The sequence below is a fragment of the Miniopterus natalensis genome, chromosome X (assembly GCF_054644295.1).
Source record: "Miniopterus natalensis isolate mMinNat1 chromosome X, mMinNat1.hap1, whole genome shotgun sequence".
In the NCBI taxonomy this organism is placed as follows: domain Eukaryota; kingdom Metazoa; phylum Chordata; class Mammalia; order Chiroptera; family Miniopteridae; genus Miniopterus; species Miniopterus natalensis.
Window position 1 is genome coordinate 87,031,044 of NC_142103.1, and position 18,046 is coordinate 87,049,089.

An 18,046-nucleotide genomic window follows, 5' to 3' on the forward strand; every position below is an offset into this window, starting at 1 on the left:
GGTACTTAACAGGAAGGAGGAAGGAGAGAATATAATTAGGGTTTATGGAGCATTTTCTATGCCAGGTACCATTGCTGGACACCTTATATTTATTAAGCCATTTAATTCCCATGCCAGCACTTTGGCGTTGATCCCTCTGTTTTTCTGGGGCAAGAGTTACAAGGAGAACTGTGGAAAACATGGATTATTTGAATTAAAAATTTGGAATAAATTCATGATAGCTAACATTCATTGAATGCATCTTAAACATAGTGCTGTTCTAAGTGTCTTTAAATCTTACCATCACCATAAGTTAGGTAATAGCAGATCTTCGTTTTGTAAATGAAAAAGATAAGGCACAAAGAGGTCAAGTTACTTGCTCAATGTTACACAGCTGAAATATGGCAGAGCTGGGATTTGAACCAATTCATGCTGGGCACAGAGAAAATATTCTTATGTACTGTACTATACCACTTCCCTTGGCTTTGTAAAATGTATTTTATCAGTGCAACTCCCCCACCCTCAAATTATCTCTGCTCAAACCTGATGTCTTTCAGTCACCAATTTCCTAAAGTGAAATACTAATACAGCATTATTCTTCTGTTCTTTAGAGATTCCTCTCAAGGCAAAACTAGTCTGTCGTATGAAAAGTCAGTATAATAGTCATCTTTGGACGGGGGGGGCACACCAGGGGGTATGAGGAAGCTCCTAGGACGCTAGTCATGCTGTGTTTCCCTGTCTGGTATGGATAACATGAACGTGTTCAGTTTGTAAAAATTCATTGAGCTAACACTTAAGATATCTGTACTTTCCTGTGTGTATATTATACCTCAATAAAATTCTCTTATAGAATACTTTTTACAACCCATGCTTAAAGAAATCATCTATAAAACCTGCCTATTTCTATTACAATGGGTTGCATTATTTTTATGGGAGTTGATCAGCAGTTTTCACCAATAAGTTTTGAAACACCAGTGCTTTTTGGTATTTCTAGTATTTAAAGATTTGTAATTTGACTTTCTGAGCAACAGATATGTCCAGAGCCTGACCTTTCTGTAACCAGAAGGCTATGCTAAATTATCCCTGTGTTCTTTACCTTCTATTGGAACATTGTATTGATCCCTCTATATTTTCAGGTTAAAAGATTGACATAACTCTGAAGACTAAGGAGCTGTCTCAATAGTTTCACAAATGCATTTCTGTCCCCTTCTCAATTTTTTCACTTTGGTTTTTTTCACTTTGTTTATGCCACTTACCAATCAACCTGTCTGAGAGTTTTTGAGCATTGTCTGTATAAAGATATAAAAAATTCTATATTGCTTTATATCATACTGGCAGTGATCTGGAAGGATTCTTGTCTCATTTTATGGTCCTTTCATCCTGTTATTTGGGTTAGCAAGGAAGAAACAGTGTGTCAGTGAGTGCAAAAAACTGCTGAGTATTATCAAAAGTTCGCTTTTTAAAGAAAATATTTGTCATGCAAAGGATTGAAGACAGAGAGCAAGAGGGTAATATGGCCCAAAGAGGGTTTAATGTTCTGTACGTTTTACAAAATAATTTTCATGCACTTGAAAAGAAAGCCCTTAAAGAGAGGGAATCGTAAGGAAGTATTACTGTTTTCATGACATAAAATGTCACTTGCAACAAAAAGAGATGGTAGATGTAGAAGATGAAAGGGAGGAAAACAAAAGTAGACTTAATTAAAAATAATAAAAAAAATAAGAAAACAGAAAAAGCACTGGAAGCTTCTGCGCTTCTCTCCTGTGCCATCCCCATTTTCAGTACTAGTGATTGAATATGGAAGGCCATCTCCCCTCCTTGGCTTTCACTCTCGCAGGGCTACCAAATTATGAGAAAACAGAACACATTGTATGTGAGTTCTGCACTTTCTAGCAGATTCAACAATGCACCATAATTGTATTTACAGCTGGATTTTGGCTAAAGAGAAGGCAAGGGATAATAGAAGAATAAAACATAAAAACCATCCTGTATTTACTGAGAGCCTACTATTTGCCAAGTCTGTGCAACAAACCTACAGTGTTTCATTTAAGCCTCAGAGCAGTGCTCAGAAGTGGTATTATTTCAATCCCCATTTTACCTAAGAGTAAATTGTGCCTCAGAAAGGCTAAGTCACTTGCCCGAGACAGCGCAGGGCAATGAAAAGGAGACTTGAGTTCAAAAGTCAGCTGTTTCCGCCTCTGAAATGTGTGCTCCTTTTGCCACAATTCTGTGGAATGAGGCATTGAATCTAGGAAAAGAAATGAAAAGCATCCAAGGGAAATGAGATGTTTGCTTTCCCAGGGATATTCATCCTATAGGAAGAAGACAACCGAGCACCTGCAGGCCCATGAAGCTACAGGCTAAATTTTGTACAGGTCATTGAGCATCGCTTTAATTTCAATTAGACCACAGGAGGGGAGATTTTATTCAAAAGTGCTTGAAATTCCTTTTAAGTTAAAACAAACATGCATTAAGAGGAGAAGGCAAAATCTCCACGAATTCTTAACATAAAACATATGCTCTCCTAGAAATTTTGAACCTGTAGTCACTGTATAATTTATCTTGCCAGACTCCGGGGTAAGTTCATTCAATCTCATCCTGAGAAGCACTGTATTTGAGAATGTGGTGGATATAACAAATAGAAATTGGATTTCAGTTGTGATACTTTAATATATCATTGATTCTGTGAGTCTTGAAAGTTACCTATGATACCAGGAACTATCTTTTTCTCTGTCACCTCACTGCTTTTTAGGTGCCCCAACCAGGTGTGTCTGGAGACCTCTGACTGGCCTACAATCCTTCACTTCCTCTCTATTTTGTTTGGTTCCAGTTTAAAAGAGAGAAGTATAAAAATGCCCTGGTCTGTGCATATAAGTTCGGATCAAAGCAAGATCCTGTTTGCCTTGCTGACCTTTGTCTAGACTCCTTGCCCCAAAGCAGAAGCCTTCTAGTCCTCATGTCTTGGATGCTAGAGGGTTATGCTTTATTTTATACCCCAAGATTTATCTCCTTCCCTGTCTCTGTTTTTCTTCTTGAATGAACATTTTGCCACCCACATCCTTTCTGGCTTGACAGATTTTATTATCTATCTATCATCTATCTATCTATCTATCTATCTATCTATCTATCTATCTATCTATCTATCTATCTATCATCTATCTATCTATCATCTATCTATCTATCATCTATCTATCTATCATCTATCTATCATCTATCTATCAATCATCTAGTGATATATTTTTAATAAGAGCAAGTATCTCTGTCAGCTACCTATATTTTATTTTCTTCAAAACTTGACACATTTCAGTGTGCAATATTCTTTTTGTCAATAAATTTAGAAACCACTCACTGCTCAAATGCATCTGTAAAATTTTGCTCCTGAAAAAAACAAAACAACATTTTCAAGGCATTGTAGCACTTCAACTAATTTGAAAATAAAACCTTAATATTATTTCCCAAATGCCAAGTTATTCCAGGTTATATATGAAGTTCTTGACAGAATTATTATAAGGCGCACATTCATTTTCGTTACTTATTAGTAAAAATATTTCATTAAAGTTTCATGAAAATTACACTGTTGTTTTAAGATTTACTTGTACATTATATGTAGTAAAGGTTCTGTTTAAAAAAGTCAAGCGTGTTAGCAGTTTCTTTTTGCCATGGAGCTTTAAGCAGAACTATTTGACTAGGCTTTCAAAAGAATAACTTGTAGTTATCTTTACTGAAGCACATATGTAGCTTGATTCCCAAAGCTGGGCATAGAGGGGCTGGTGGACTTTCGCAGGGGTCAGTATTATTAAGTGAAACACCGAGGCATGGACCCAACTTGTCACTGTCATGGCTGCCTGGCTGTAGGGATAGCCTCAGTCCTATGTCTTCAATCTGGGAAGCTTCAAGGATGTCTTTTGCATGGGAACTAGGGCTCTTGTTGATTTTCTTGACCTGTGTGAAATTCAATGTTTGTATGTGATCAAAGGAGTGGATAAGAAGAGCCCAGTCACCCAAAGGCTAATGTTAGACCCATCACCTGACATTTGTGGAATGTATTTCTTGATCCCCAGACTATGGGAGCTCCCACAGTTATGTGCTCCTGGGTCCCTTTTACTGCTTCTGTGTAATATTACCTTTTAGGATTATTTGTTTTCCCTGCTGGACTCGAAGTTCCATAAGGGCCGGGGTCATGTCTGTCTGATTTACTAGCGTGTGCTCCAGGTTTATTGGTGCTCCATAAATATCCGTCACTGATAAATTAGGGCTTTCTAGATAACATGGGTGATGAAATAGTTGGGAATGATTTCATGTAGGCTTTAAACCAGAAAAAGAAAATATTTGGAGGCACAGCAGAAGAAATAAAATATTAGATAATCAAATAGAAGGACAGATGGCCAAGGAAGCAGCAAGATAAAATAGAAAGAACAAGGACCCCAGGAGTTAGACAGATCTGGGCCAAAATTTTGGCTCTAACTAACTTTTGGTTTTGTGACAAAGGGCCACACGTTGAACCTCTTTGTTTCACCTGTAGGACGAGTAGATTAATGCTAACCTCATAGAAATGTCACAAAGATTATAAGATCCACTCATTTAGTGGAGTGTTTCTCACGAGCAGTTACTCCAAAAATGTTAGGTGTCATTAGTGTCTATTATTTTTCCTCAGTGTAATTCCCCAGTAAAGAACTGGGAAAAAAAAAAAAAAAGATAAAAAAAACTTTCACCAGCCTATTTCAACTCAATTTAAATCAGATCTTTTTGAAATTTGAGCTGTCCAATGTGAGAATGGGTCATTCTGAGGCAGCATGTAAAATGCATATACAGACAAAGCTTGTTTTATGGGTCAAGCCCTCTATGATTAAGTATTATATTTCCAAGTATGTAAAACGGTTACATTTTATGCACCTACACAGGGCATTGTATGTGGGGTCTTTGTTTCTTTGTATATTTCTTTCTCCCCCCCCCAAAGCCCAGCTGCCTGATATTTTAAACATTTTTTCCCCTCCTTCATAGAATCAGGATTGAAAAAGTTGAGTTAATTAGATCATTTAAGCTACAGCTCTTCAACTCTTGTTATTAAAAAAAATTTTAATAGATTTGGTGTAATGATGGTATATTGTTTTTTGTTTATCACTTGGAGGTTCTCTTTTCATCTATCACCCTTGGCAGATTAAGAATTAGATATATTAAATATTCTTAAACATAGCTTAAAATTTTCATGGACATAATCGTGAAAATGGATCACTGGAAGCGTGTTTTGCTTAATTGGGTGTATTTCATATTTCAGTTTGGGAAGCAGCACATAGAGAACCTCTTCAGTGACCTGCAGGATGGGAAACGCCTCCTAGACCTTCTCGAAGGCCTGACAGATCAAAAACTGGTACGTGACTTATTTATAAGAAAGTTCACGTTAGCCTTAGGAGAATCTCATACCACAGACAAACTCAGCATAATTTTATGAGATCTAGTAAAATTCACTAATTTGCCAATTACTGAATTAACTAGCAATACAGGACCTACTTCTAAATAAAACAGTCTCACAATATTATTTTCATTTTCGCATAGCCTATCATACAGAAGATGAGAAAGTGAGAATTTTCAGTCACATAATTTATGTCAATTAATAGATATTCCCTTTTAATGTTTGGTATCTTTGTTATTGAATGTATTTTTACAAGGCTTTTAAACATATGACCTTTTAAGTTTAATTTAATTTTTATTGTGATATGAACATTTAACACGAGATATGGAAAATGGGGAGTTTGCTGTTCAACAGGTATAAAGTTTCACTCATGAGAAACAAATAAGTTCTAGAGATCTGCTGTAAAACATTGTGCCTCTGGTTAAAAATACTATACTCGGCACTTAAAAGTTCATTAAGTGGGCAGATCTCATTTTAGGAGTAAATATGGCAGGCATCGTAACGGTACAATTTCTAAAACTCCACAACTGAATAAATTAGTTAATCCATATATTGTAACAAACTATGCAAATGTTAGTTTAAAAATTACTAGACAAAATAGGACTTTTGGGATTGAGAGTGAGGGTTAGAAAACCAAAGATGATCGAAGTTTAAGCTTTAGTGACTAAGAGAACTAAGATGATAGTCACAGAAATGGTTTTCTTTAACCTTATGTCGCATTAAACAATTTAGCTCTGCCCAAATCTCTTTTAAACTTTCTTAAGAAGTGTCGAAATTAACCCACTTATCTATTTTACTAGCAAATGTTGTTATGCCTGCTGATGTTTCTATTGCTGGTCATGCAGTAATCCCCAAATGGGCTGTAAAATGAAGGAGAGATTGTAAACAAAATATCTTTTGTGGCCCTAGCTAGTTTGGCACAGTGGTTAGAGCACTGGCCTGCAGACTAAATGGTCCCGGGTTCGATTCCGGCCAAGGGCATGTACCTTGGTTGCAGGCTTGATCCTCGTGTGCAGGAGGCAACCAATCAATCTGTCTCTCTCAAATCGATGTTTCTCTCTCTCTCTCTCTCTCCTCCCCTCGCCTTCCACTCTCTGAAAAGCAATGGAAAAAATATCCTCAGGTGAAGAAAAACAAATGCTATCACTTTTCTTGAGGAATGGTTGATTCATGCTGAAGAAAGTCCTATGACAAGTACAATTAGCTCCCAACACTGAAATTCATTATATTAATACCTCACAGCCTGTGTTTTATTCAAAACAGTCAAAGTTAGACATGGCATGTATAAATTGTTCCATTTCTAGTAGATCGTGGTCTCTCGTCTGGGTAGTAACACTGTTTCGTTTTGTTTTCAGCCGAAAGAAAAAGGCTCCACCAGAGTTCATGCCCTGAACAATGTCAACAAGGCGCTGAGGGTCTTGCAGAAAAATAATGTAAGTGGAGACCTGGACAGAGGCTGGATACCGTGAGACAGCAGGCTTAGTATCTGAGTGAGGGCTTGGGCCCCAAATTCAGAGAAAGCAGCTCAAGCTCTCTGATGAAGCAAAGCAGTTATTATGAAGGTCCCGGGTTCTAGTTCATGTGCTTCTGCTTGTGGCTGGTGTAACTGGGGAAGTGAATCCGCGCAGCCACAGAGGGCAGGGGCAGGCGGGACCCAGGCCCCCCAGGCAACTCCTTGGGGTTTCCGATTTTACTCGGTGCACTTGTATATGGTGGGCAAAATAAGTTCCTTTTAGCACTGCTCTGTGCAACAGATGGCTCTTCCTAGGCTGAATATGATTTTCTATGTATAAAGTGTGTTCAAACATCATGATGATAAAGTTTGTTTGAATTCAGCCAACACTTATTAAACTCCACATCCGAGTATGAACGTTATGCAGAAAAATTACTTTCAACTCTTGGGAAGAACTGTAAATTTGTTTGTATTCCTATGTTTGGTTTAGTTTGGATATAAGTATATGTGTGGTACTATAAGGAGTCATACCTAAATAAGTGTGGAGATGAAAGGGGTTTTGTTTCTTCAGAGTGACTTTGAGATTGCTCCCTTCTGTCATGGCATTGGGAGCAGTCTCCTTTCTTATTAACGTCCTACAACCTTTCTAATCGACCATTTATAAGGCACTTTGGGTAGCTTCCTTAATTACATTATAGCTCTCTTTCAAGGATAAATCCAAATAAATTGATCATATAGTCATAAAATAACCGTAATCAGCGATACTTTTTTTGTTTCTTTATCTTTATGGTTAAAAATATTACAGATGTTCCCTTCTTACCCCCATTGATCCCCTCCACTCCACATCCACCCCACCCCCAGGCCTTCCCCAGACCAGTGTCTGTGTCCATGGGTTATGCTTATAAACATATAAGTTCCCTGATTAATCTCTCCTCACCACCTGCCCCCTTCCCCTTCCCCCTGAGATCCCTCAGTCTGTTCCATGCTTCTATGTCTCTGGATCTATTTTGTTCATCAGTTTATTTTGTTTATTACAGTCCACATATAAGTGAGATCATGTGGTACTTGTCTATCTCTGACTGGCTTATTTCACTTAGCATAAAACTTTCTAGTTCCCTCATGCTGTGCCAAAGGGTACGAGATCCTTCTTCTTTACAGCTGCATAGTATTCCATGGTGTGAATGTCCCGCAGCTTTTTACCCACTCATCTACTGATGGGCACTTGGGCTGTTTCCAGGTCTTAGCTATTGTAAATTGTGTTGCTATGAACATAGGGGGGCATAAATTCTTTGTGATTGGTGTTTCGGGTTTCTTAGGATATATTCCTAGAAGTGGGATCACTGGGTCAAATAGCAGTTCCATTTTTAATTTTTTGAAGAACCTCCACACTGTTTTCCACAGTGGCTGCCCCAGTCTGCATCCCCACCAGCAGTGCACCAGGGTCCCCTTTCTCCACACCCTCGCCAGCACCTGTCCTTTGTTGACTTGTTGATGGAGCCATTCTGACAGGGGTGAGGTGATACCTCATTGTGGTTTTAATTTGCATCTCTGATGATTAGCAACGTTGAGCATTTCTTCATATGTCTCTTGGCCATCTGTATGTCCTCTTTGGAGAAGTATCTATTTAGGTCCTTTGCCCATTTTTTAATTGGGTTGTTTGTCTTCCTTTTGTTAAGTTGTATAAATTCCTTATATATTTTGGATATTAACCGTTTATCAGATGTGTCATTGGCAAATATGTTCTCCCATACAGTGGGCTCCCTTTTCGTTTTATTGGTGGTTTCTTTAGCTGTGCAGAAGCTTTTTATTTTGATGCAGTCCCATTTGGTTTTTATCTCCTTCGTTTCTCTTGCCCTAGGAGATGTATCAGCAAACATATTGCTATGAGAGATGTCTGAGATTTTTCTGCCTATGTTTTCCTCTAGGATTTTTATAGTGATAGATTTTTAATGATGTATACTCTCCCAAATGTTGTTCAGTTTATACAGTACAGAGAGAACATCATATGGGAAATGGAAGTAAAGGCTGTGCGGCATTTGGTTGATTTTCTGAATTGAGTTAATTGTCATGGTTAACCTATGAAAATTATAGAAATATACATTTTAATTATTCTGTAAAGTGATTAACTATATTTTTTAACTTTCCACAGACAGAATACAATAGTCTATAGAATGTTTGCCTCATTGTTAGTCCAATAGAACCTTTTGAAAGATCAATTTCATGTAAATTAAGAAAATTGTTTAAAGATAGTGGGAATTTATACTCAAAGGTCTTTTTAGATCAATTTCCCATATATCTTTACAAAATATATAATCAAAGGAAACAGTAGAAAATTCAAAGAATTATTCGATTCAATCTAATAGTGATCTCACTATTTCTTGATAGTGATCTCACCAAGAAAATGTCACATTAAAAAGTAGGCTGTTAGCCTGGCTGGCGTGGCTCGTTACTGAGCATCGACCCATGAACTAGGAGATCGAGGTTCGATTCCCAGCAGGGCACATGCCCAGGCTGCAGGCTCGATCTCCAGTTGGGGTCGTGCAGGAGGCAGCCGATCAATGACTCTCATTATTGATGTTTCTATCTCTCTCCCTCTCCCTTCGTCTCTTTGAAATCAATAAAAAACATATTTAAAAAAATAGGCTGTTAGATCTATGAAATAGTGAATTAATGTAGCCATAGATTGTTTAATAAGCATCTTTTTTCATATACTGATTATTGATTATGAATTTGTAGGTTTCCTATATATGTTTTAATTATTAATTTCATTTTCAGTATAAGACCCAAAGAAATCCTGGCAACAAAACACAGAAACCATAAAAGAAAATCTCTATGACTTAGGGATAACCAAATATTTCTTAGATGTAAAACCAATGGTATGATTCAAAAAGAAAAAATTTAACTTGAACTTCATCAAAATTATGAGTTGTTTCTGTGTTCTAGGTATGAATTATTTGTTTCATGTATTGCTATCTATGTGAATTACAGTCTTACTCAGAGGTGTCTTTTTTTTTTTTAAATATATCTTTATTGATTTCAGAGAGAAGAAGGGAGAGGGAGAGAGAGAGAGAGAGAGAGAGAGAGAGAGAGAGAGAGAGAAACATCAATGATGAGAGCGTCATTGATCAGCTGCCTCCCGCACGCCCCCGACTGGGGATGGAGCCCGCAACCCGGGCCTGTGCCCTGACCGGGAATCGAACCGCGATCTCCTGGATCCTAGGTCGATGCGCAACCACTGAGCCATGCCAGCCGGGCCAGAGGTGTCTTTTTGATAAAGAGAAGTTCATTTTGATGTAGCTCATTAAAAACTTTTTAAAATTAAATTTATTGGGGTGACATTGGTTAATAAGATTATATAGGTTTCAAGTGTACGTTTCTATGATACATGATTTGTATATTACCTTGAGTGCCCACCACCCAAAGGCAAATCATCTTTCATCACCAAATATTTGACCCCCTTTACCTTTTCCTACCCCTCCCCTTCTCTCTGGTAACTTCCATCCTGTTGCCTGTGCCTATGAATTTTAGTTTGTTTTTCTTGTTCGTTCATTTGTTGCTTTCAGTTTTATATCCCACATGTGACTGAAATCATATGGTTCTTACCCTTTTCTGACTGACTTATTTTGCTTAGCATGATATTCTTTGTGTCCTGCTTAAGAAATATTTGCCTGCCCCAAATCATTATGGTATTCTATTTTGTTGCTATCTATATAAACTTCATTGTTTCACCCTTTGAATTTGGGTCTGTATTTCACCTGGAATTGATAATTGAATTTGGTGTGAGGAATGCGTTAATATTCAGGTTCTGTTTTTTCATTTGGCATCTAATTGACAGAACATCATTGTTTAAAAAGAATGTTGCATTCCCATTGCTCTCCAATACTAGGTGTGTCATAAATATTTGTCGATACATGTGTTGTTCTATTTCTGGACTTCAACTCACTTCCATTGTTCTGTATGTCTATACATGCTCAAATATTATGCTATGTGGATTACTGCAGTTTTATAATATATTGTGGTATCTGGTGGACTAGGTTCTCCCACTTTTTTCTTGTTACATATTTTCTTGGTTATATTGACCCTTTGTATTTCTATATTAATTTTACAATCATTTAAAATTGTCACATAAATCCTGTTTGGAATATGATCAACATTGAGTTAACTCTGTAGATCAATTTAGGAAGAATCGGTACCTTAACCACATTGAGTATTTCATGTTTCTCCTGTGATTTTTCCCTATAGGTTTTTTTTTTTTTTTTTTAATTTTAAGTTTCACAGGATGAGAAAAAAAATCCTGTAGAATAAAATGGGCAAAAAAACTTGAACAGGAACTTAACAAAAGGGGATATTCGAAAGTTCAAGAATAATATAAAAAAGTGTTCAACCTCAGAAATAATTGGGGAAATTTAAATTAAAACTGCAATAAGATACCAATATTAACTAAAAAAAAAAAAAAAAAAAAAAAAAAAAGGCTGAAATTAGAAAGACTAATAATTCCACGGGTTAGGATATAGGATCACTTGAACACTCACAACTAACTGGCAGAAATGTAATTCAGACAACCATTGAAAATAGTTTGGCATTATATGCTAAATGTGAAAGTGTGTAATTCTTATAACCCAACAACTTCATTCTCAGTCATATAACTAACAGAAATACATTTCTATGTTTGTCAAGTCTATCTCTATCTATCTATCTATCTATCTATCTATCTATCTATCTATCTATCATCTATCATCTATCTATCTATCATCTATCTATCTATCATCTATCTATCATCTATCTATCTTTATATGTATGAGAATATTCATAGCAGCTTAATTTGTAAATAGCCCAAACTGGAAATGACTATGGTATATTTGCATGATAGGACATTATAAAGCAATGAAAATGAACAAATGATAGCTATACATAATACACAAGACATATCAATCTCCTGAAAGAGATTTGAGCAAAATAAGTGAGATATAGAAGTTTACACACTAGGATTTCTTTTAATTAAATTTCAAAACAGGCAAAATTGTTCCATGGGTTAAAAGTCAGAAGGGTGGTTACATTTTGGAAGAAATGAAGCAATAAAATGCACAAGTAAGCCTTCTGAAGTATTGAAAATATTCCATGTTTTGACCTGGTGGTTGTTAATGGGATATTTGTTTTGACAAAATTTATCAAGCTCTACACTCAGGTACACTTTTCTGTATGTACAAGTATCACATGATCTTACTCATATGTGGAATCTAAAGGACAAAATAAACTGATGAACAAAATAAATCCAGAGACAAAGAGCATGGAACAGACTGAGGAACCTCAGAGAGAAGGCAGGGGTGGGGGAGTGGGTGAGGAGAGATTAACCAAAGAACTTATATGCATATGTGCATAACCCATGGACACAGAGAATAGTGTGGTGAGAGCCTGGGGTGGGGGGGCAGGAGCGGGGTAGAAGGGGTCAATGGGGGGACATCTATAATACAACAATAAAGATAATTTATTTTTTTTTAAAGTTTCAGAAAGCCAAACCTGACCTTACAGCCTCTCAAATGCCAAATGGTGGCTGATTTAACAGTCTGACCATAGACCCTCTATTTTCACATGAAGTTGTTTAATGAAATGTGATGAGCAAATATATAAAATTAGAGCGTGATTAATGCAACTTATGGGTCTTTTCTCAGAAAGCCATATTTCTTACCGAAAATAGAAAACCTGGAGAACCTTCCGTTATTTTAGCAGGCAAAGGCCCCCCAATGAGGCGTTAAGTTTGAGAAGGAGCCCTTCGAGAGCGATTTCCACAGAGCTCCCATTTGAGCCAGGGGCTTAATGGGAAAGCATAAACCCGAGTTCTCCGTTAAGGGATAGAATCTCAAGTGAAACACCTTCAAGTGGAAACCAAAACCCAGAGAGAAATAACCTTTACCTGAATTAGCTCCAGGTCCAAAGACCCAGAATACAGCTGTTCAAAGGTAAATGTCTCATTTTCTTCTTCTCCATTATTTTATAATAAAGAAAGTACAAAAGAAATGGAAAATATTCAAAGGGGCCTGTTTATTAGTCCCTGAATATTACCGTAAAGAATAAATACGCAGTTAAATCAAAACAATGTTCAAGAGCAGGACTTTTTTCCTAAAGATGGGCATGGGTGTTCTCTATTGGATGGGTAAAGGAGCCTGGGCAGCATATGAATAAATCAGCATAGTAAATAAAGAGTAGATGGGACTATTTGAAATTTTCTTTTAAAAATCACCAATTCTCAAATTTGGATGAACCATAGGAGGCATTGATTGGAGATTCTGAGTACCATGCATTAAACAGAACAATGTTAGTGCATTTAAGTTCAGCACATTATTTACTGAGTGGATACTATGTGTCAGGTTATAGTCTGGGTGGTGGAAACACTGCAGTCAGTGATCAGAACAAACACAACCCTTTATGTCATGGAGTTTACAGTCACGTACCAGGGGACATTAAATATATACAATGTATGTAGTGTTAGCTAGGGGAATGAAGAAAAAATAGAATAGGAGGTGTGGGAATACATTTTACTTAAGGTATCACATGCGCAGAGACTAGAAGGACGTGAGGGAATCAGCCATGGGATTAACTATAGAAAAATGATCCAGGGAGAGGGGTAGAAAGAACTTGAGAAGAAAAAACCACTTGGAAGTAGGACTCAGTACGTGGGTAGGACTGAGTGTAGAAAGAAATATAGTAGAGAAGGGGATCAGAGAGGTAGCAGGGTGGGGCTGAGAAGGGCAAAAGCATGAGGCACCATGATTAGGGTTTCAACTTAGTTCTGAATGAAATGACAATGACTCAAAGTAAAAGGCTTATTATAAATTAAATGGGTAATAAAAATTTTATTTAAAAATCAGATATACAGGTATTAATAAGAAAGAAAAACTTATAAGAAAAGTATTTAAAAAGCATACCATTTTTATCCAAGAAAGTGATAATCAATAATTAAAACATAATACAACTTACTGCGTAATACAAATATTACTAAAACCACAAGAAAAAAATCTGATGGAAATATATTTTTATTCAGAGCCTTTAATTCACTACTGTCAGATAACAACATATTTAATAGCAAAAAAGAAAATTGGGAATGTGCATAGCATAAACTGTAGATTTAAGAGCAATTTTCTAATTATGGACACCCCAAAGAATAGATGATTCTATAAAATAGGTGTGCATTACGTATAAACCTCCTCGCCCATAAAGTTGGATTGACAAGAAAAGCGATAGTTTATAATTTAATTTAAGTGAACCAAATCCAAATCTGAGCTCTCAAACAGGTATTCAGAAAATTCTGTCTTTGTCATTCGTGGGAATGCTATTCTCTATCCTTAGGGAATGGCCATAAATCAGTGGACCTAAGTGGTACCTCTCAGGCTGGGAAAAAGTCCTTCATCTTCAGTCTACTGAAGTATCCACTAATGTAGTCACCATCCAAGGCCCAGTCTATCTCCTGAAGCCAAGTGTATCATTAACAGTCCTGGTGTGAAATAGATGGCTTATGTAAAGGCAAAGTTAAAGAGACCGTAATGAAAAGAATATCTACAAAAATGTGGGCAGCATTAAAAGAATTCACCGTGAATGGTGAAGCCCCCAGGGACTAGCATGAGCTCATAGCCTTTACTACTGCTAAACCTAAAGAGACCAGGGGAAGGAGAGCTGCTGTCTTAAACGGATGCTCTCTAACCTTGCGAGGGGGGCCACTGGATAACAACTGCAACCGTAGGCATCTAAAAAGGAAAGTTACCCTCAAATCATGGCCTGCTGGGGGAGTTGGGAGAAGACTGACACCTTAGCCTGCATCTATTCATCTACGTTCTGCCAATGAACTCAACCAGAAGCTAGAGGGTAAGAGATCCCGGGAGATGGGGTCACCCCATGCAAGGCGGGTGATCTCATACAAAGAAGGGGTGAAGAACCTGGGAGGGGGCAAACAGAGTAACTAGTAGTCCAGGTATCTCTATTTTCTGGTCAAATGGGGACTTGGAAATATCTGCACCGAGGGCCCTAGCGTGGCTGGGTATACCAGGGAGCCATTCGCGTTTGAGACCACACCACTGCTTCCTGTTGGCAGGGAGTGGAAGTGGTTTCTGGCTAATTTTGGAGCCAGGTGACATTACATTCCTTCCCATGTTTCTGGGAGACACCAGAGCCAGGAAACAAAGACAGGCTAATTTCTGCCCTGCTGTACAGATTTACTAAAGGCATAGGAGAAAACAACTACATAAAAAATGTTCCTGCCATATGCACAAATAAAAATGGATACAATATTAGGATGCAACAAAAATGCGATCAAATATACTAAACGAAGAACTTTTAAAGTGTGCACTCTTTGATAATATTAATATAACAGTAGAAGTCAATAACACTCTTTAAAATTCAATTTGATTAATTTTGAATGTACTGAACAGGAAAGCAAGAGTCCAAATTTGTGTAGGAAAAACCGTTCCATGAGAAAACCCATGAGAAATGGCCCAGGTTTTCCCAGAGGTTCAAGTTTTGTCTTTGCTTTTATCTTCATTTTTAAAAAAGGTAAATTAATTCAAGCTTTGAACCATAAATGTTACAAAAAGAAACAAATGCTCTGAGGAAAGTAGGAAATAAAAGATAAATGAAGAAATAAATGAGTTAGAAAGAAGAGACACTAGATAAATTTAAGAGCTAGTTATTTGTAATAACACAGACTAATCTCTTATAAATTTAATCAGGAGAAAGAGAAGAAAAGCAAGTATAGGCAATTTAAACACAGAAAGAAAATATTAAACATAAGCACAAGAGAAAGAGAAACCAAAAAGGGCAACTATACTGAACTATATGTTGGTTATAAAAAATCAATTAAATTGGATTATACTCTACTTAAAATAATAAACTACAAGAATTAATGCAATGGAATATAGAGTACCTCAATCAGTAACCAAGACAACTTAAGAAATCATAAAACATAACAAAATAAACCTTCCAGAAAGGCTTCTGAGTACAGTGGAAGCAGTGGTAAGTTCATGCAAACCTTTAAGAAATTCATCAATGCTAACAGAAAACCATGAGGAGCCTCCCAATTCTACAAACCTGTCCACAAACCTAATTTTTAACATTACTGGAAAAGATCAGCTCTCCCTGCTGTTAAAGGGGTCTCAGAAGCTATCTCTTGAAAGGATACTTTGCAGTAGTTTCAAAATCTCCTTAGATCAAGTTCATTCTGACCGCTCCTTCCCTCCTAGGGTCTCCTCCACATTCCCCGGTTCTCAGCGAGCAACCTAATTTGACTCTGGGCCTCAGTCTCCCTTTCGTCTCAGTCCTGACTTCTGACTTGCCAGCCTTACCCAAATGCCATTCCGGGCTCAGCTCTGTAATGCTGACACCACGTTTCTGTTCTGATTTGCATTCTCTGTGGTGGTGCTTTAGCATGAAGTTATCCCTGCTATCAAGAATTTATTTTTGAAAACCACTTCTTGAGAAGAGAGTACTTTTGAGTGCTGCGATACCTTTATTACAATACTTGCTGGGAGCAAAGCTCATTTGTAATAAAGTTGGCTGCGATTTCAAGAAGCAAACAAAAGATAGTACAGAAGTCTGTGGGATGGATGGATGGCTGCACCGATGGTTTTGCTTGTCCACGCGCCAGGTCAAGATAAATTGTATTGTCGAGGAGCGGGAGAATGCCCCTCGATCCTTCTTTAGTTTTACGTACGGCTGTACTAATACCAAGATCATAAAATAGACACAAGACTAGATTATCAGGAGATAAACCAATTTAGTATGTGTGCATGTGACAATCACAAGATGATGCTCAGATCCTAAAGTGAGGCTCAAAGAAACCGTCAAACCAGGCACCTTTCACATTTTTGTGCTTTTTAGACCACTAACAACACCAACACACAAAACAAGAAGTTTGTGAGAAATTGGCAGGACAGAGAAAATCAGTGCTCATTAGAAAGGAACCTAAGCCAGGTTTGGGTACTGGGTGAGGGATCTAAGCGTTTGGGCTTGAGCAGTGAGGTGCAGGCCTTGTCTGCATACGCTTCCCACCCCGGGTTTTTTTCACTTGTAATAAGGTGGCCTCTCAGCCCTCAGAGTCAGGGAGGGCACCTGTCACACGGGAGATGTGTCTCCTTGCGGGGACAGAGAGGCCAGGGTTTTTATTCTTGCATGGGCAGTTTCTGAAGGGACTTTAATAGTCAGTCCACCATTGTGGGGTGTCTTGGGGCGGCCTGCCTGGGCTCCAGGAGCACCCGCAGCTCTCATTTATTTGTGACTGGTTGAAGTTTGCAGAGCAAATCGCAGAAAATCTGAAAGCATCTCTCACATTGCCATTCTCTCGTCCCTTACCCTCCGCCACTCGTGTTTGTGGGTGGTCTTTCACCAGGCATTCTGAATTCAGTTTTACGGGGCGTTGAGGCCCATCTTCTCTCAAATGAAAAGAAACATTTACTGGGTCATTTAAACCTGTTTATTGATAGATCCCCCCCCCCAACTAAGTTCTAGACAGTGAGTTTCCTCTATCAGAAGATTTTCATTTTTAATCATCTTATGTATAGTTGAATAATGGTTTTTTTCCACTGGTAAAGGAACTTAGCCATTAAGAATCTGGTAGGGAAATTGAACTGTCTGTGGTGTTTTAAACTGCCCTCCGTGTGCACTGTGTTACCTGTTTTCTGCTCATGGGCTCAGCCCAGTTTGGCTTCTCTTCTTCCATCCCAAGATTTCCATGTTTATACTTTATGAATCTCAATGTCTTTTTAAAATTAAATTTGTTGGGGTGAGATTGGTTAACAATAACATTATATGAGCTTCAGGTGTATATCTTTATACTCTATTGTATGTCCACCGCTGGAACTCAATCTCGTTTCGAAGGCATGGAATAGACTCCACCACTGCTGAGTGTTGAAATACAGCCTGGGCATACGCCAGGACTTTACTGATTGAATATTAGCAGACATAGTTGTAGATCTCATAATTATGTTCACTACAACACTCTCATCAATTGTCTATGACAAAGTGGCGATTTTTTTTACTAAGTAATTTCAATGTATAATGTGAGATCGCGGCAAGCAAATAAGATCATTGTTATACATTATTAAACCCCAACTCCAAAGTGAGTATTTAAAAAGCCTAGGGTGCAAATTCAAATGTCAGCTATGTTCAAATATTCACTTAATCTCATCACTGGAAATTGTCACTGAATGAGATTGAATGGC

General features: G+C 37.6%; 1 protein-coding gene across 1 annotated transcript in view; it reads left to right on the plus strand.

Moving 5' to 3' along the window:
• The window catches only part of DMD (dystrophin), a 1,831,916-nt gene that overhangs the window by 336,266 nt on the left and 1,477,604 nt on the right, over positions 1–18,046 (plus strand). Inside the window, exons 3-4 of the mRNA XM_087813416.1 lie at positions 5,255–5,347; positions 6,745–6,822. Coding sequence (XP_087669542.1) covers positions 5,255–5,347; positions 6,745–6,822 — 171 coding nt within the window. The remainder of the gene's footprint in view (positions 1–5,254; positions 5,348–6,744; positions 6,823–18,046) is intronic.